Genomic DNA, 21,082 nt, shown 5'->3' on the forward strand with positions numbered 1-21,082 from the left:
GCGTCAAGGCAAGGATTTTTCTGGGATTACCTCTGCCGGCAAGCTATTCCATGTTGCGACAGATCGCCGGACAGAACTTTTTTCAGATGTACTTGGCGGCGAGTACCCTGCTCAAGGTAGACCTGACGAGCTGTACTTTGGCGATTTGATCGCAAGGACTTCGCTCTGTCAGGAACGAGCTTAGATAGCTCCTCTCATTGAGGGTTATACATGTACTTGTAGAAAACCGACATGGACGCCACATAGAAGCGTTCCTGGATCAACTGTGGGATTTTAGTTTTCGTGTTGCCAGAGGCTGTTGCAAGAACTGCTCGATTTTGAATCCGTTGGAGTGGAGCAATGCGTCTTTTAAGTGCACCAACGAAGAAAGGACATGCATATTCAATGACAGGTCTGATGCACAAAATGAATAGTGGCAGAATAGACTCATCAGAGAGGAGACTTTTGGATCTTAGGATAAATCCTAGCTTATTGGTGCAAGAGGATCTAATTTTATTGAGATGCTCAGTCCACGAGAGATCCGAAGAGGTTAGCTCCAAGAAGGCGTAGCGTATCAACTTGTGTTATTGCCTCTCCTTTGAGGACGAAATCAGGATGAGCCCTTATATTACGTGCCTTAGAAATTAGGAGCTCTTTCGTTTTTGATGTGCTAAAACTGACAAGCCATGCATCTGCCCACACCTGAATTCTCTCCAGGTCAGCCTAAAACTCATATGGGGTTCGTTGGGATCTTCATTGCAATTGATGTTTTTGTTGTCGTGTCATCAGCAAAGTGGTGATGTATCTTCACAAGGTTATCCCCTAGGTCACTTATGAACACCAAGAAAAGAGCTGGCCCAAGAATAATTCCTTGGGGTGTATACTTCCTGATAAGACAGGGTGTTCTTTTGATAAGAAGCCGTCTTGGACAACTTGCAATGAACATTGACGAAGAAAGTCAACAAGCACCTCAAATAGTCGACCATGAAATCAAGTGGCTTTCAGTTTACAAAGAAGTCCTTTGTGCCATACACGGTCAAAGGTTTTTACGATGTCAAAGGAGAGAAGGCAAATATCGTGCCCCGAGACAGGAGCTCAATCCACTCTTGATACTGCGCAATCAGACATTCTAATGTAGAACGTTTTCTGTGAAAACAATATTTCGTGTCTGCCATCAACACATGTGACTCGCAGTATTGGTAAAAGATCTCATCAATGACGCTTTCATAACTTTACCTACACAGGACAGCAGACTTATTAGACGATACGATCCTACATTAGAAAGGTTGGACTCTGTCTTTAGAACAGGGACCAAATGAGCGATTTTCCAGGCTTTCGGGAATGATCCCGCTGCAAAGCATTTTCTGTACAGAGAGGTGAGTGGACCAGCAAGTTCAGGGGCACATCTTTTGAGGATAAGATTGGGAATCGTGTCAGGTCTTGAAGCTTTGCTGACATCCAGCTGACTTAGCGTTCTGAGAATCTTACTAATAGATATGTTAACGCTGGATATTTTCACATCTGTTTGTGGTGGAAGGGGAGAGGGGTGACTCCGGCGTCATCAAGTTGGGGGACCTTTGAAAAGGCTTGTGCAAGAGAATCTGCCTTTTCTTGGCCTAACTGGATTATTGTCTCTTCAAAATGAAGCGAGTGATTTGATGTTGGTTTAGGTGACAGTAGAGCTTCTAAACTTGGACCAGTATATTGTAAATATTTGAACTTTTTAGTTTGATATCCACTTTGGGAGAGAAAGACTTACGTCCTGAAGACCCAAAATATGGTGGACCAAATTGAAATTGTGCCGTTTTCTTAACGAAGTGCCAAGAAAAGGGCCTTAGAAACATTGTACGAGTTTCTGCCACTACACCTTATCTACGAGTGCGATTGAAGAAGTTATTGTTTATTTTAGTGCTTTTCTGTTGTTCGAGTGTACATGTTTTCTTTACTCCTCTTTTATATTACCCCACTTTTTCTTTTTTTTTGTATGAGCGGGCACCAATTAAATTATTATTATTATTAATAGAAATTCCCTCTGATTATCACTCCTTTGAGAAGATTCCAGCCAGTAAAAATTACGAACAGTTTTTTGTCAAAATATTTTTTTCAAGTATTCTCTCTTTTTTTGGTGGATATAGGCTAGTATTTTATCTTAATTTTGCTCTATGAACGATAAGTCTCTGACTTCATCACATCTTTTTAATATTGTTTATAATATTTTCATTTTTTTTTACAAATGTACTTAAATCTTTAGAATCTTTATCAGTTGTTATATTTTCCCGTATAAATTTAACCCAACTGAAATTTAACCAAAAATGTCAACCTCCACAAATAAAACCAGAGACATATAAAACTAATTTGTGAATCAGCTCCACCAACATAAAATAACTGAAGAATTTTGAAGGGGGGAGGGAACAGACAAAACTAGGGAGAAGAGCAAAAAACTGAAAGTTTTGATTGCCAGACGAGTGTCATATGTTTTAAGTATTAAATCAAAGTTTTCTTCTAAATAGGTAGGAGGAGGGCAAGGGATACCTTGACTTCCCCTCCCTAAGGCTACCATTGCTCTACACGATCAATCGATGCCAAGAACTTTAAATTTATGTCGCGGGAAATTGTTTACTTTTCTATAAGAAACTGGTTTTTACAAGTTTAATACATAGAGTGGTTGTTCAAAATGGTTTAGTCCAGTTTGAAACATAAAAAACTAACCTACGTATATATCTTTATATTTTGTTTAGGGATACTGTTCCATGCTATTGCATATTTGTTGATATTTATATTTATTGCATATTTATTGTTATTTATATCTATTGCTTACTTATTGGTATTTTGCTTGCAACTTCTGGCCACTCGAATTGCAGTATTTCAGGAGACACAGCACTACCCAAAATTGTGATTTGGAGGATTGAGATCAAGCTATCACGCGGGTGGGATTATTGAATAAAATATATGTTTTTAATAGTGTTTCCAAGACTATTTTCCCAATCAGTGTAACCAAATGATACACCCATTTTAACTTTTGTTAATCAAGGTGATTAAAACACCCCTCCATCGCAGCAGCATAGGTATGGCCTTATAAAAAGTGTTTTAAAATGTCTTCACCAGGTTTTCCATGAACCTTAAAATATATAGCCATCAAGACAAATATTCCCTTTAAGTTGAATAAAGCCTTTTGAGGTGATTAAATCCCTCTCCTTGAATCCCAGATCTCTAGGTAAAGCTTTCCAAAAAGTGTGTCAAAATTTATTTTTCTGAACTGTTTTTTCTAGAGGCTTGAAATTTATCAGAATAGGGAAAATTTCTTATCCTTTTATGTATATAAGGTCTTACCTGGATAAGCCAAGCTATGTGTTGATCCATGCCAGTCATCTGAAGTTACTTGGTTTGTTAAAGCCTTACTATACACCAAAAGGTCCCCAGGACATATTTGCATAGGCGGAATAACAACTATGGAGCCACCTCGCGCTCGGGATCTTGGTAAATCTAGCTCGCTTGTGCTAAAATTAGGAATAATACAGAAATATTATTGAAGAGTCATACCTATGATTGAGCCTTGCTTTGTCCACAAGACAGAACTGAGCATGGTTGCCACTCCAAAGAAATTAATGCTACTACCAGGAGTCTCTAAAAAATACTACTAGGGCATAAAAAGTACTACCAAAAAAAAAAAAAAACTTCTGCAAGTTGTGCTTCTCGCAACACTTTTTAAGGAGCCCATCTTGTTCGAGCAGCATAGTTTCTCTTTATCTTAAGATCTAAGCCAGAATTATTTTTTTTATTTCTTTATAGCTAGTTCTCCTCAACTGGCTTCTGATATGACAGAAAAGGAAAACTTATATTTGATACAACTGCAAGCAAAAACGTCTTAGCCCTGGATCTTCACTTTCAACGGCCCATGATTGCCTAGTGCGATAATACGGCATTTAGAAAATTCATTTTCTAGAAAAATCAGAAGGAAAACTGGAAGCAATTAAAGCAGTGGAGATGTGCAGTTTTTTTCGAAATACATAGGTACAAGTTTATCGGCTATGCATATCAAAGTTTTTTTTTCTGAACCAAAGTCTGCAAAAAAAAAACAAAAAACAAAAAAAACATGATCACTTAGACAATCTACCTTTTTTCTGTTGAAACCGCACTATAAATATATTTTTATTTCATTTAATTAAAAACTATGTTATAAATTGCTATCTATTGGTTTTCAAAGTGACATCTGATTTAACTACCCCCCCCCCCAAAAAAAAATGACCGGGAGTGGTATTAAATCACAAAAATATAGAAGGGGGTATATAATGTACCTTTTAAGTTTCAGGAGAGGGGGGGGGGGGAGTAAATTTGCCGTTTTATTTTTTTCACTAAATATATACAAAAAATTCTTCAATAAAATATCCTTCTAAACCTTTTTCTTTCTAAATCTAAGGAGTAAAGAATCAGGGGGGGGTCAATTCCCAGTTATAGCCTTTTCTATAAGCAAAAATTGACTCATTTTGACAGTTTCCAACACTTTGTGGTAATGTAACGTCCACTTATTTTCTTAGCATCGCCAGAGTAGAGTCGATGAATGATAACGTTAGTATATTATGTGCTAGATCGTGTTGCGCAGATGCTTGTCAATAACACCGGACTTGGTTCCTTTTTTACGGGGAACAGGTTGCTGATGCGCAAGTTGATTTCTTGAACGTTAAATTTTAAAAAGGCACTACTTTTAACAAAAGGAATTGAATAAATATTACTTTTAACAGAATTCCTTTAACAAAAGGAATTGAATAAATATTACTTTTAACAGAATTTTGTTAAACTTTTAACAAAATTGTACTTTGGTACTACCTCTGGCAACCTGGAACTTAGTGTAGACAACATTGATAATTCAGTCAGTCTTATCATGAAACATAGATGGCACTAGTAAAGTTCTGTATTCATCAAGTCTCATTCTGAGTGAGATTTACCTAGACTTGAGGTTTAGCTAATGCTAAAATCTTACCTAAATCCAAACCCATTCAAAATAATTTTCATAATTAGGTAAATCTGAAGCTAGATAATGACAACACCGAAGTTCAATTTATTTGAATTTTTGAGAATTTACGCAGAATCACTCAATTAAAGAGTTTATTAATAATCCTTCGGTGCATACAAAATACAAATAAAGAAACCCACAGAAAACCATTTGGCGAGCATCTTCTATCCATGGCAACTTATCACGTAAATCTTATTATGAATTAATAAATATAATATTTAACGAAAAAATATCCGAAGAAAAGTAAAGAGTGACGTTAAAACCTAAAACAAGCCGAAATGAAGTCATATAGTAAGTCAAACAGAAAGAAATTAATAATGAATGAACAAATAAAACTGAAAACAAACAGATAACAAAATAAGCAATCACATGAAGCTTCGAAATAACAGATATTATTGGATGAATAAAAGAAACCTGACAAACAGAAGTTAAAAATAAATAATTAAGTCAAACTTAAAATGAAAAGAAATTATCATAAGCAAGAGAAGGAAATCCTATTAAGGATTCATTGCTTCAGCCTATTAAAGGCTAAAGTGCAATTTGCACTTTATTAAAGAAAACATTTATTCTACTTCAACCTAGCATCCCTAAAAGTTTCAAATCGATCCCCAATTATTTTTTTAAAATTGCAGATATGCCATTTTGATTACCTTATCAGTATATAAATCGTCTTTCAATTTACCTCACTACCTTACCGTAAATAGATTCTGAGTATAGCAGATACTAATATTGCATACATTTTTAGGTGGATCCAAGAGACGAAAATGGTGCCTTTATTTCCTACCCAGGAACAAAATTTCAAATTTTGTTCCTCCTCCTCCTCCCACCAACACCCTCAGAGAGTTTCAACTCAGCCATCCAAGCTGTTTTAAAGATGTCAAACAGTTCGTGGTAATAAACTGCAAGTAAGGAGAGACTAGGCCCAATAGTGACCAAAACTCTAAAAAACGGAATTTTGAAAACAACAAATTCATCAAAAGAATCAAATTTTTATACTAATTGTAAACCAATGAAAATTATTAAGTTTAATATTACCCACCAAAAACAGAGCCTGAAAAAATTTGTCTGATTCTTAAAAAAAGGGGGGAAACGCCCTCAAAAAGTCAAGGGATCTTAATGAAAATAACATCATTAGGTTCAGTATATCGGAAAAACCTGTTGGAAAGGTTTCAAGCTCCTATCTACTCAAAAAGCACAAACTTTGTATTTTTTTCCGCAGATGAAGGATCACTGATGGATGTTTTTTTTTTTTTTTTTTTTTTTTTTTTTTTTTTTTTTTTAGGAGTGATCGTATCGAACCAACGAAGAGAGCTCGTTCAAACGAAAATAAGAAGATTTAGTGCCCTCTTAAGGGGCCAAAAAGATTGTAACGCAACTTGCCCCCACCCACACTCCTTTATCCCAAAAAGACATCCAATCAAAATTTTTTATATAGCCATTTGATTCAGTACAGTTAAAAGGTTTAATGATCATGTCTTTGATGAGAATATGACCCTCCATAGTCCATGAGGAAAAGTCTGTGAGTTAAGCACTTTGCCGCGTTGTTCACACATAATATTTATTATAGAGAAATATACAGAAATTTTTGGGGAGATTTTTTTGCGAGGAGGTGGTTGTATTTTCCACGGGAAATTTACTATGGGATGTAAAGTTTCCAAGGGGAAATCCCTGAGGGAAATGTTACGCGGATAAGGAATTTCCTCACATGATTTGAAAAACGGCCAGAAATTGAACAACAAACAAGTTTGTTTTCCATGGAAAGTAAGGAGCAACATTAAAACGTAAAGCTAACAGGAATTGTAAAGCTAACAGGAAAACGTAAAGCTAACAGGAATTGTAAAGCTAACAGGAAAACGTCAAGCTAACAGGAATTGTAAAGCTAACAGGAAAACGTAAAGCTAACAGGAATTGTAAAGCTAACAGGAAAACGTCAAGCTAACAGGAATTGTAAAGCTAACAGGATCTGTACATGAGGGGGGCTCTCCCTTTTTAAACCACCGCTCTTTGCGCTAAAGTTTGATTTGTTGTCACAATTCTTAAGGAAAGACTACTATTAAAAACAAGGATCGTTGAATCTGAATGAGAAGTATTTTTTTTAAACAACTTCAAGATTTCAGCCTAAAGATCGAATGCTGAGGAAGAGGCAGCTTCCCTCATATACGGAATAAATTCTTTTCGTTTTAAAGACCAGTGCTGTCCTTATTTTGAATTGAAAAAAAAAACTTGTTGTTTTTTATTCAATTGCAGACGTGGTTGAAACCAGGATTTTGTCCGGTGTTGTTTTTTTTTTTTTTTTTTGGGGGGGGGGGTTACATAAGAAATTAAAAAAACGTATGAAGAATTTGTTTATATGTGTTTTTGTTACTTTTCACGAGTCGGAAAAAAATTTGGGGGGGTTTTGAACCTGGTTACCGTCCCTCTTAGATTCTGCCTTGACTGCAGTTACAGTATTTTGACAACTTATGGACATATACAGTCTCACGAAGTATTACCATACAATTACACTTGTAGCCCAGACTTGTATACAGATGATTCCCCTCTATAAGAAACGAACTTTTTTAAGTCCTGTTACTTTTCCCCGACACTCAACGAAAGTTCAAACTCAATTTACCATGCCATTTCTAAGATATTACAATAACGTATTTGAAAACTACGGCAGGCATAACGCCTTTTAATGTACTAATGAGCGCGAGTCGTTTCAGGAGTATATCCTTTAAGAACACTGGGAAATCCTTGTCCAGGAAACGATCCTTAAGGGTTCCAAGCTGGTCAGACTGCTAAGACCAAACATTCCTGCCTTCTCTACTGAAACTTTTCTGCGAACAATAGGTAACACAAATAGTCTAAGCCTACTGCCCCTATAGTTGTGGGGATCATACCGACCCTAGAGACATCCTTTACCAACTTTTCAACTGTTCTAACTAATATGGTTTCCTAATTTTGAGCCGATAATATGGAGGATAAAGAAGGTATCTGGGGGTAAAAGGGCACAACGAGGCAGCTGGGTCCCCTCTATAATCATTTTCTGCCCTTAAAAGGGGCAAGGAATTTCAATTTTGGATGAAAATGTCGTTTTTAAGTTTTTACAATTAACCTTTGCTCATAAAGTGGCCAAGGACAAAAAAAAAAAAAAAAAAATAAAAAAAAAAAAAAAAAATTAATTAAAAAATAAAATGCAAGGGTGAAACTAAGTTTTTTACTAAATCAACCCAAGTGTGCTGACTCTGATGGGTCTGAAATTAGCTCAACTTTTGATTTAAGGTAAGTTTCAGTGCTGGCTAGGGAGGTTTTTACGACAAGCGATGTCTTCAAGGCAAAAAAAAAGTGTTAATTGGAAGTATCAAATGGAAAGCTATGGTGGGCTATAAGACCGGCTCGTGAAAATTATCGTGTAAGTTATTTTATAATTCACCAAGCTTCCATTTTCTTTATGATTTTTTGTCAATAAACCAGCATTAGTAATAGGATCTTTGCCATGATTCTGTGAGATTTTCAAAAATATTGTTCAATTCTTGGAGTGACTCACTAGAAAATCAAGAAAACTATGCAATTAAAATCCTCTTTTTTAACTCATGAGTGAAATGGTCTAAAATTGGAGATGAGAATTACTAGCCAGAAACACTTTCCAATAGTGACCTGGATTTCTTTTTCAAGGCCAGGCAGCTTTTGTGTTCTCGTGAACATCGATAGGGCAGCTCTCCATTAATCACGAAATAAGAAATTCATATGGAAAGATAAGCTGGCTTCACTTACCAACTCCCGAATAATGGCTTTATATTTCAGTGAATAGGAAGAGGGGGTTACCTTATCCTCAAATCCTTGCTCTTTACACAAAATTTTTTTCTTAGAACTTTTAATAAAGCTTAATATTCTAATACTTATTCTTAAATAATTGGGACAAAAAGTCAAACTTTAGCGTAAAGAGTGAGGGAGTGAGGAGGGGGCATCCCCCTCAAATACGTAATAATTTCTGTTAGTTTAAAATTTTGAATATTACTCCTTGCACAATTTGATACTATTATATTCAACAGCATTTATAAGGCGAAGGGTGATTTTACCTTTTAAAATCTTAAATCTAATCAACTAATTATACATTCTACAATGTAACCTTTACATCGTTTTCAAGTTTTCCCATTTTTGAAGTTATTTAGGTATCAACCACTGTATATATATAATATAGCAGTAAGATCCCGGGTCAGCGGTTTTTGGCACTACATCCTCGGCGTATACAAACAGCTCCGCCCATTTAATCTGTCATTAGCGGGTCAGTGTACAATGTTGAAGCCAAGTTTCGCGTTCAAGAGAAATCTGACTTGTCTATCCGTGAAAAAACCGAATGTCGCTTATGTTTATAGTTACTTAAATATTCTCCGGAGTACTTGCGTCTCGGTCCGGGTTTGTATAATGGTTGAGATAGGGAATGATCGTACCGTATTATATTTATATACAGTGGTATCAACAAAGGATGTCCTTTACTTCGTGTCTTTTACCAAACATGATTATTCTAAACAACTAGATCCTCGACAAATTTGGTAGTTAAGTTAATGCGTTACTGCTGCAATAGGTGAGAAATCAATCTTTTGATGTCAATGTTAGCAAACAAGGGTTGATTTTGACTATAAAGCGTTTTAAGGGTGGTCTTTTAGGGTTGAATGCAATCCTAAAAACTAATGTAATTTGGCTGCTAAATATGCTAAATTAGTGTTAGTCTAAAAAACGCTCTTCATACTAAAAACAAAAAACAAAAACAAACAACACACATTTATAGCTATCTCCAAGGAATGCAATGAATTTTCACCAATATTTTTAAGGGAGGAGGGGTTCCTCCCCCCTTGGCTAAAATTGCAATTTTTAGCCGTTTAATAGTTAATAAACTTTACATTGATCTGAAAAAAGAGAGATTCAGGTATGGCCAGCAAAGAAGGAAGCAGCACATTCGTAGACAATTTTGTATACAGTAAAAGAGGCTTTTGGAGAGTCTATTATATCTAAATTGTTTTTAAAAAGAAAGATTTTTAAGTCCGTCAAAAAAAATATTTTTCAGCCCCTGGACCCACCTTTGGTCTATTCCCATCTGAAAACCACGATTTTCTACGATTTCGTTTTGATTGTTTCACCATTAGGACTGTTTTTAGGACCTATCACTTTTTCGTCAGTGTTGCCACGTTGAACCGTGAAAACAAATACGTAATACTAATTAGTCAGATATGATAACGCTTTTCGTCCGTGAAAACTAAAAAATCAACAATTTGTTGATTCACAGAGACAATGGAACCTTCAAAGGACAGCTTCTTATTCTTTAGCTGTTTGGGGATTTTTTTTTTTTTTTGCTGAATTGTTTCAGCAAAAATTGAATTCCCAAATTTGATAACTTCTTAAAATATATACGAATGTGTAAAATGTCACTTAACCAATGCGAACAAGCAGGTATCATTTTCACTGTCTTTGGTACTTTAAGGTGGGTTGTTGAATAAAACGTTGATTATTTGCCTCTGGATGAACGAAAAAATCATATTAGAAATGAAAGGAAAAAAATGAGGGGCATATATATATATATATATATATATATATATATATATATATATATATATATATATATATATATATATATATATATATATATATATATATATATATATATATATATATATATATATATATATATATATATATATATATATATATATATATATATATATATATATATATATATATATATATATATATATATATATATATATATAAATATATATTACCGTGAATGTCCGAAATCTGGTGAATGTTGACATTCACTGGTGAATGTCCAGAATTCCTTTTACTCTGTATGGATTCAATTAGCTTTGCGATTTAGCTTTTTCAGTCTTATGCAAGCTATGATGGTAAAAGTTAAAATTACGTTAGGTTAGATTATGTTAGTTTAGGTTATGTTAGGTTAGGCTAGGTTAAATTTGGTTATAAATATCGGAAATGGGTTATAAATCTAACCTAGCCCAACTTAACCTGACCTCATCAAGCCTAACATAACTTGTCGATCATCAAACCTTGCATTAAATTGAAAAAGTTGACTGGCAACGATAACTAAATCCTAGGAGAAAACAAAGTATTTTGGGCATTCATTGGTGAATGTCAACATTCACCTTGTTTCTTTTTGCAATTAAAAAACAAATAAGGCAATTTTTAAATGAAAATATCAAAACAAGCTATTTTCCAAAATAAAGGCTATGAGAGGATTCCTCCTGGCTACGGCTGCCACATGTAACACGAAAGTACTATTTCAGCACTATTTCATTATGTATAGCACTGTAGCACGCACTCAGGGTTGCTAAAATACTGCTAAAATACGCAAATTTTGGCCATGGTGGCAAACCTGCTCTGAATCTCTTACCCCAATAGATGCACCTGGGTGAAAGTGTTTTCAATCAATAGGGCCGTTCTTTTACTCATCTTTGTGCTAAGATCTTACATATTTTTACAAAGAACACATAAAAGTGAAATCTTAGCACTAAGATCTTTCATCTTATAGCGTTCTTTTGCAAACGTCTTTCGTCATTCTGTTCTTATCAGCAGTCTAAGAACAATGATGAATATATCATCAAAGTTTACTCATCATTATTCTATGCGGCAGAAAGATGGAATCTTTCACACTTTTTGCTAACATCAGTGAGCTGTAAGATCTTAGAGCAAAGATGAGTTAAAAGAACGATAATCTTTGCAGAAAGATGTGAGATCTTAGATGTAAGATCTTAGTGCGAAAAAACGGGCCTAATGTGTAAGGGTGAATGATTGACAGATTTAAGAGATAATATTATTGGTTGTGAGAAGTATGATGAAGAGTGGTTAAGCATGATTGGGAGGGAATATTATAGTTTTATTAAGAAGCTTGGAAGATAGATTTCAGGTTAAGTGGATCCCATTGAGGATCGTATTGCATTATAGACTGAGCTTTTTTCTTATTTCTATTTATTCTTTTATTGTATTAATTGCTGAAATGTTTATTTATGTGCTGACAGTCATAATTGTTTTATTATTTTGTTTGTTGCCAGGGCTCTTTGATTTTTTTTGTATAAGGAATATCAATCCATCTGTATTATTAATATCTATATTATCTATTTATCCATGGCTCAACTATTGAAGGGAATGCGTATCCATAATTTCTTCGTTGATGTCATTTGTTTTAATTGTAAACATTTGTTTATTTAAAATTGAAGCTGGAAATTTCCTAATTTTGATATGGAGCTATTAGCAGCTTAAGTTCAAAAAGAGAAATCATACGGGCAATCTTAGCACATAATGGTGAGCTACCTACCGCTATAAAGTCTTATCGTGTTTTAATGCATATTTTTGTTTTACATGAGAAAAATAATGGCAAAAATAAAAAATAGATCAAAAATTGAGGAGGGACAGTAACCTGAATTTTCAACGGCAGGTATGTGGGGATGGGGGCTTCGGGGCGCATACGAAACAAAGTCTCACAAGTCTGAAGATTTTATCATATTTCTCATGATTTGGCTTTCTCAGGCCTCTTGCAAAACTTTGGCCAGCCCTAAAATCAAATTTTGCCTACGTGTTGGATTTTTTGATAAAATTTACTGCTAGTAAAAATTTTCAAATTATTGCATTGAAGAAAGCAATACAAAAAAAAGTTTTATTTTAAACCAGAAAATGAATATTGAAATTAAGAAAAAACACGGGAAAGCAACTTTGGTTTACTGAATCATTTGCACCCATATAAAAGAAAAAAAAATGAAATCAAATAGCTAGTAGAGACAAACTGTAAGTAAGGAGTGGTTCGGCCCAATGATAACCAAAACTCCAAGAAAATTCATTATTCTCAAAAATTAATACATTAAAATAATTGTTTAATACTATCTATGAAAAGCTATGAGCCAGAGAAAGTTTGCCTGATTGTTGATAAGAAGGAGAAAAAAAAACCCAAAAAGTCGGACGATCTTAATGAAAATTGCGATTTTATATAGGGCTTTCAAGCTCCTATCTACGCAAATGGAGGAAGTTGTATTTTTTTTCCAAAAGAAAGATCACGGATATACGTTTATTTGTTTTTTGCTGTTTTTTTTTTTGTTTTTTTTTCCCAGGGAGATTGTATCGAACCAACAGTCCTAAAAGATCGTGAGAGGGCGTGAGCTTTTGGAACTTGCTGTCTAATGCTTCTTAGTTACCCCGTACAGTTTTAGTCTGCCCCTTCATTATTGGTACTGAGGCGAGGGGGGAGTAGTGTCCTAGTAGTAACCAAGTTGATTCAGGTAATTTTTAATGATATTGGGTACAGTGAGATATAATTTAGCATCAGCAGTGATGAAGCAGCGTCACTGGGTCGTTGCAGAGTGGGGAGAGGGGACGGATACCTGAAACCACCTCGGGGGGAAGGTGGATTTCCCAGCATGATCTGATTAACGATCAGAAATTAAGCCTTACAAAATATTTATTTTCAACTGAAAATACAAAACAACATTGAAAAAGAAAAAAAAAAAATATGTATATGAGGGGGCTACCCCCTCCTCAATCCCTTCCTCGTTACACCAAAGTATCTATTACTTTGAAAAAGACTTCCCAGTTAAACAGCCATAACGTTTATGAAGTCTTTATTAAAGAATTTGGAAAAAAGTTTAACTTTATCGTACAGATAAAAAGGCCTAGGAGAGGGAAGCCACCCCATATATGGAAAAATTTCGGTTCATTTAAAGTTTTGATGTATGTCCTTGATTTTGGTTGAAAAGCTTGTTTAACTGTTCATCGAAAATTATTGCTAAATAGCAAATCTTGTGAAAAATTTTACTTAAAAGCCATTATTTGCATTCTCAAACAGAAAAGTGAAAAAGCAGGAAGCTACCCACCAATTTACAAGTATTGGTACTTACACTTTAACAGTAATAAATAACTTTTAATTTCCCTTCTAATGAACATCTGGAATTATTCATGGGGAATATGAGTGGGATTTATTCGAGGGGGGGGGGGGGGTAATTTTCAGGGTAGTTACAACGGGAGGATTTTACAGGGGGATACACCAGAGGCATTTTCTGGGAAGGAGTGTCGGGGGAATACGCCAGGGGGTAGCCTAGCCCCAATTGAGACATCCTCAAAAGCTGCTTTTTGAAAAAGAACTTCAAATGACTATCCATCTGTGGCAGTTCACAAAAATTTAAAGGAGGTGGTTGAAAAATGTCTTTTTATAAATCCAGGGGATGGGCAATGGTTTTTTTTTTCAAAAAAATATGAAGGATTATGACATTTGATCAGAAATATTTAAGAAAGACTGCTCAAACACAAGGAGAAAAAACAGAGAGAAATCTCACGATGAAGAAAACAAACGGGATTAAGACCAGTAGAAGGAAAAGACAAAACTAAAGCGACGCGGATAATTCGCCTTTGTGAAACGGGTCGTCTTTAACGCTAAGAAAACAAAGGTAAACGCTTAAGTAACCTAGAATAAAATCCAAAACTAAGAAATAAAAACAACAAATATCTACATATATAATTGTCGCTGCTGAGACTGAGCGCCACAGAAGCTAAATAGAGTTGCTTCAACTAGACCACTAAAGCGACTCGAGTTTTTGTTGTTTTTTTTTCATCGTGAAACTGCTCTCTCTTTGTTTTGGTCATGGCTGTTCTGGCAGGCCAGTTCGGCCTGTTCTGGCCTTTGGACTGGCCAGTTCGGCTTTAGATTTTTAAAACACAAGGGGTGCTCTATTTAAATAAGAAGTATTTTGAAGAACTTAAATATTGTATCGTAAAGAGTGAGGGTTGAGATGGGGCAGCCCCCCTTCAAATACGTAATAATTTCTGTTCTGTTTAAGTTTTAGTGTTGCTCCTTGCTTTCAGTTGAATTTTTATTTCAATTTGATTTTTTAGAAAAATCCTAACTTAGTAAAAGACACTGGAGAACATCATTGTGACAAAATTGATAGAAGAGAGTTTAACTAATAATGTTTTCTTTTACATTGTGGAATAATCCTTGGATCATATTACTTTAATCCATTACATCCTTTACACTATATTTCCTTTACTCTTAATTCAGATTTCATGCATATTTTTTGTTTCAAATTTTCTAAAACCAATCCTTTTATGTCAGAAAATATGTACTTTATACAATTTTCTCATATATTTTCGATAATCTTTTTTCCGATATACACTGATTAATTAATTAACGATAACCTAGAATTAATTATACTCTACTAAAATAGTTTTCTCAGACCGTAAAGACAAATTTTGAAAGACACTGTGGTTAAGGCAGATAATTAGACAAGGCTTATATTTCATTCTTTTATTTTTCCGGGAAAGACACAGAATGACATTTAATTCCGGAAGGCTTCGAAGTTATGAAGATCGACCAAATGCTGTTCAGGTTCAGGTCTTTAGAAAACAAAAGAAAGCTCTGTTAATTTATGAAGTCATAAAAAAAGGCTCAATAAAATTTTTGCCATAGAAAATCTTTAAAATCAGTAGGCCATTGCAGATTGAATCATATTTCGTAGGGTATACGATATTATCACAGGAAATATAGAGTAAAATCCCACAAGAGATCCTAAGTAATTTGTTACAGTTAGGAGGGGGTAGTAGATACGAAAATACCCAAAGAAAGAGGGGTGTAAAGGTTTGAAAAATAAATTTTCAAAAACCGTATCTTTTTTCTGAATATTACGATGGTATACAGCTTCTTTTGTAATTTTAGTCCTGCAGCGAGCGGTTAAAAAGTATTCAAAGTTATGCCTTTCTGTATCATTTATTTCTTAATTAAGTGTTTATATTCTGGTTAGAAAATTATAAAATTCAAGCAAAAGACATGCGAAAAAGGTAAATTTGTCTGATTAGACCGAATTTCTGCATCAGGAAAATCTACAGGAAAAACGCATGAACTTCGAGTATGGTCGAACGAACTATTCTTGATGAAAATAAATGCTATTTTTTTAATATATTCATAATTTGGTTTGATTTTGGAATTCTATGTTGCTATTTTCAGTATAAGATCTGCAATGCCTCTTATCGTCGAACGATGCCTCTGATCGGTTTCGTATAAAGGGCAGTAAGTCTTTTAGAATTTGTAATGAAATGAGCCCTCCTCCAACTTTCTACAATTAGCCATTCCATAGTTATGAGCTGAGAAGAAAACATAAACAAAAACTGTTCACGGTAAATACACTGCTCTTCAAGATGCCATTGCTATGACGTTCATTTGGGACAACTCTCTTGCAATGACTATAATAGTAAGTAGATATTTATTAGATATTATAAGTTATGACTAAACGTAATTATAAAAAAATACTTTTTCTTTCTATATATAAACAATTAAGCCTTGCTAAAAATGTAATTTGACATGACTCTGATTCTCACAAAAGTAATAAAATATTCAAATTGTCTCCTAATCAAAGTTTACTGAGCAAATTTGATAAACATTGACAACAAAACGCCTCCTTGAATAATTGACCTCATAAAGAATTATTTTCTTTTTTTTGTATAAAAAGGCAAAAATCATAAGCAGCTTCCACACTACATTAGTAATTTTATATACAAAGTGGTTCAGTTGCGTTGCGTTAAGTATAACACTTCACAAGTCCTTTCATACTGCTGTAGCGTGAAAAAGCTTAAGGTCATCATTAGCTTATCATCGTCTAAAAGCATCACAATCATCATATGCAAGACGCTAAAAATTGAAAATATGAAATGTATATGAAGATTCGAGCTCTGATCAAGCATTAGAGGCTGTCTAGGAAAAGTTCATTAATTTATTTTAAAATTTATTAATTGCTCATTCAGAATTCCATTTTACTACAGCAATATTAACTTTCCCATAACAAAACATAAATTTACAGAATAGAAAATTCTATATTCCATATAAAATTTTCTACATTCTGTATAGAAAATTCTAGATTCTAAAGTTGAACTAGAGTCTACTTAGCATTGCCTACATTACGGACAAAATTAACTTGGCAAGATTAAATAACGTAAGGCAAAGCCATAGATTATTCTAACGTGAAAAGTTTGACAGCATCGATCAGTTCGCGGTAACGAACTGTAAGTAAGGAGCGACCTGGCTCAATATCAACCAAAAGTCTAAAAACCAGAATATTGATACCAATAGATATATCAAAAGAATTGTATTTTCATGCTGATTTTAAATATATAAGTTTTAATAAGCTTAGTCTTCCCACCAAAACTTACGAGCCTGAATATATTTTCCTGATTTTCGAAAAAAGGGAGAAACGCCCCCTAGAAATCTTGGAACCTTAATAAAAATCACACCGTCAGATTCAACGTATCAGAAAACCCTACTGTAGAGGTTTCAAGCTCTTATATGCAAAAATTGTGGAATTTTGTATTTTTGCCAGAATTTACATCACGGATGTGTGTTTTTCTTCTTTTTCTCCAGGGGTGATCGTATCGACCCAGTGGGCCTAGGACATCGGGATAGGGCTCATTCTAACGGAAAAGAAAAGTTCTAGTGATCTATTTAAGTGACAAAAAATAGAGGGCAACTAGGCCCCGTCCCACGCCATTTTTTCCCAAAATTATCCGATTAAAATTCTGAGATTGCTGTTTTGTTCAGCATAGCTGAAAGGCCCAATAAATATGTCTTTGTAAATAACCGCTCATAGCCCCCGGGAAAGGTGTTTAAGTTATAAATTTGCCCCTTGTTTACGTATAGTATTTGTTATTGGGAAGTATGCATACATTTTTCGGGTGGAAAGAAGATGACAAATTTTCTGCTGGGGGGGGGGGGGGATTTTACACTGGGAGAATTTTTATGGAGAGGAAATTTTCCAGTGGGTTAATTTTTCAGGGGAATTTTTATACTGGGGGAATTTGCCAGAATTCCTCTGCGAAATTTCTTTATATGTCTTGCTTTCTCTTAACCGACTCAATTTTACGCGTGGAGGAGTTAAAGGTAATTGTCTGTGGTAAATTTTCACCAGGATTGAATTGCCCAGAGGATATTTCCGTGGAGAGGTGGATTTTTTTGTTGAGGCGGAGCCAGATTTCATGGCGTTATTTAAAACACGATCAGAAACTAAATTAAAAAAAAAGGTTTTCAACTAAAAGTAAGGAGCAACATTAAAACTTGAAACTAACAGAAATTATTACGCATATGAGGGGAGTTGCCCCCTCCTTAACACCTTGCACTCAAGTTTTGATTTTGTCCCAATTCTTTAAAACGACTCCTGAAACACAAGGGTCGTTTAATTAAAACAATAATTAACTTTTTTAAAAGTGCCAAAAAACTTTAGTGTGAAGAGCGAGGTGTTAAGGTTTTGTTCCACCTTCCGGTAAACTCTTTTTTATTATTCGTGTCAGTTCGACAAGCTAGAATTAGTTCGACGAGCTTAAACTTCAAAGTTGGGATCAAAAGCCAAATTCTTCCGCTTGATCCAAAAAAAACAAAAAAATGGACTCATTTCAGAATTCATTTTATTTCAGAATCCCCCTTCCCTGCACAAGTTTTACAACCAATAATGGTTGAATATTAGACGCTGCCGAGACTATTGCCCCCCCCCCCCAAGTGCTAGAATAAGGGCTTAAGCCCCTTCAAAATAGCACCCAGGCCATCCTTTATATTTGACTTCGCTTGTTAATTTAATTTTAAAAAAACCTTTTCCGCAGAACAAGTTTTTCAAAGAGCTTCACTAAGTCAAAAATTAGCAGAATAAAGTCAAATATTCCTCCAAGCGTAAAACTACCACAAGTCACCATCAACAAATAAATGAAACTCAAAACGAACAGAAATTACCATAAATAGCCGAATCAAACTCAAAACGAACAAAAATTAATGAGTAGGGCTGAAAACCCCCACGCCTTCTCAAGACCAAAACATAATTTTCACTTTACTAAAAAAAAAAAAAAAAAAAAAAAAAAACCGTGGATTGTCAGTTTAATAGATATATACTGATGTTTGCTACTTACAGTTTTAATAATTTTTTATTTATTAAAGTAAAAAGTGAAAACATTTAAAACATATTTTGTTTCCAGAAAAATGCAAATTGTGTTCTAGTCTTGAGAAGAGGGTTGTCAGCCCTACATATGTTGATTTTTGCTCGTTTTGAGTTCGACCCGGTTAATTGCTGCAATTTCTGTTCGTTTGGAGTTTCATTTATTTATTGAAGGTGATTTGTGATAGGTTTATGCTTAAAAGAGTATTTGACTTTGTTTTTGCTCATTTTTCGAAAAAACTTGTTTTGTGGAAAAAGTTTTTTAAATTAATTTCTATTTGTTTTTTTTATCGACAGTCTTTTTCATGAGAAAAAACATATTTTATATCTTTTTATTTTTTTTTTCTATAAGAAACCATAGTTTGGCTTGCTATTTGTATGTCGGGGAAATTTTTCAACAATTTTTTAATCCTGCCACAAATAAAATTGTTTAATTTAAGTTTACACCCCCTCTACAAAATAAAAATTATTCCCAAAAGATTCAATCTATCAAATGGACAACCTGGATTCACTTGCACCCTTTTTATTGATTCAAATTGTATGAGCAGGCATAGTAACGGTAGTAACCCCAAAAGTTTCAACTTAATACCCCCAGCAGGGTTGCCACCGGTGACACTTTAGTGTCACTTTTGACGCTTGTTTTTTAAATGGCACTTTTCGGGACACCTGGCACTGTTAGGACACTTTTTGGCAAAAGTGTTACTTTTTTGCTAAGTAGCACTATTTTACAAAAAAAGAATTTTTTCAGACAAAAAACCGGAAGGAAAACTGTTAATGTAGATCTGCAATGATATATTGTTCCTTTCAATTAAGATAATGCTCTTAACTTCGCGTGCGGCACGGAGTGAATGCCAGAATCTTTCTGTGCGATAAAAACGTAAACGTGTTTGTCTCTATCTGTGTGTGAGAAATTTTTATATTCTTATTCTTATCACTAGATCACCCAGTGATCTTCGGTACGAAATACTTGGCAATGAAGAGGACAGAGACAGACATTTAACTGCAATGTGGTGGAGAAGCCTTCAATTGTTTTAAGTTGTTTAGTTCAACTATTTTGTGTTGTTCCAATAATTTGTAGGCTCATAGACAATAAGTAAGTCAAGCGGTTTGAAATTCTTGAGTGGGTCCGACTTCAATTTTTGTGTTTTATTAGTTGAGGGTTGACTAAAATTCAAAGAAGAAAAGAGCAAGAAAAGCTAAGAGTGTATTTTTCCGCCACTATGTTAATAGCTGTTACTATGTTAACCAGTCACTGGGCCAGTGACTGCTTAACTTTACGCGTCTTTTCATCGATTTCCGTGACTGGAGGTCTTAAAGCCGAGTAACTGAAAAGCTCACTGGTGACATCACACAAGAACTCAGCAACGCAAAAACATCCACTAAGCTGACTGGTATCCCCCAAGAATATCTAGTGACCTCTTCAGTGACTGGGCCAGTGACGCAAAAATGCGCTCTAACATTTCCGTTCATATTTTTCATATTTTTTCCTTGAACTCTTGGCAATGCACAAATGAATAGTCATACATAACCATCATACTAAAAACAAAATTGATACCAAAACTTCCATTATCTTAAATCCTATGCAATCCTTAGCAAAATCACAATCTAATTTCACTTTTTTTTCTTACTTAAATTTATATTCCATCATTACATAAATTGAATTTGGACGCACTTCCTCATTTAGTTATTTCATTCCCACTAATTTTTGATTTCAAATCTGCTTTCACGCTGATACTCTAAATGCTCGTTTTTTATTATAAAGGTGCTTTCATATTGATACTTAAAATGCTAGTTGACTGTTCCTATGCCCTTGTCCCTGCAGACATCGTAAAGAAAAATTTACTGTAAATGGCGAGAGTTCTCGTGAAACTTATTCTATTCAGGTTGTGATAAACAGATTAGATGATATAGCTGTCTTATTGTTTTTCCACCAGTTTTTGCCAAAAAAAATATTTGAAAGAGTTAGTGTCTGAACCACTATTAGTTGTGTTTATCATAGGGTCATCAATAGCTACGATATATGCTCGTGGCATTCTCTTCAGCATTTTCGAAGAAAAGAAAAGTTTCAAGCACCTGAATGCACTGTAGTAATCCAGATAGTCCATTTTATGGAAAAACTGGATGAAAAACTCTCAATGTAGACGAGTATTGCTGT

The 21,082-nt window shown here is 34.5% G+C and overlaps 1 protein-coding gene across 1 annotated transcript in view; it reads right to left on the reverse strand.

Moving 5' to 3' along the window:
* The window catches only part of LOC148943445 (uncharacterized), a 518,252-nt gene that overhangs the window by 144,166 nt on the left and 353,004 nt on the right, over positions 1 to 21,082 (reverse strand). The window contains exon 8 of the mRNA XM_089101138.1: positions 3,310 to 3,476. Within this exon, the coding sequence (XP_088957264.1) occupies positions 3,310 to 3,476 (167 nt within the window). The remainder of the gene's footprint in view (positions 1 to 3,309; positions 3,477 to 21,082) is intronic.

The sequence above is a fragment of the Artemia sp. Qi Xiang Cuo genome, chromosome 15 (assembly GCF_049724085.1).
Source record: "Artemia sp. Qi Xiang Cuo chromosome 15, ASM4972408v1, whole genome shotgun sequence".
NCBI lineage: Eukaryota > Metazoa > Arthropoda > Branchiopoda > Anostraca > Artemiidae > Artemia > Artemia sp. Qi Xiang Cuo.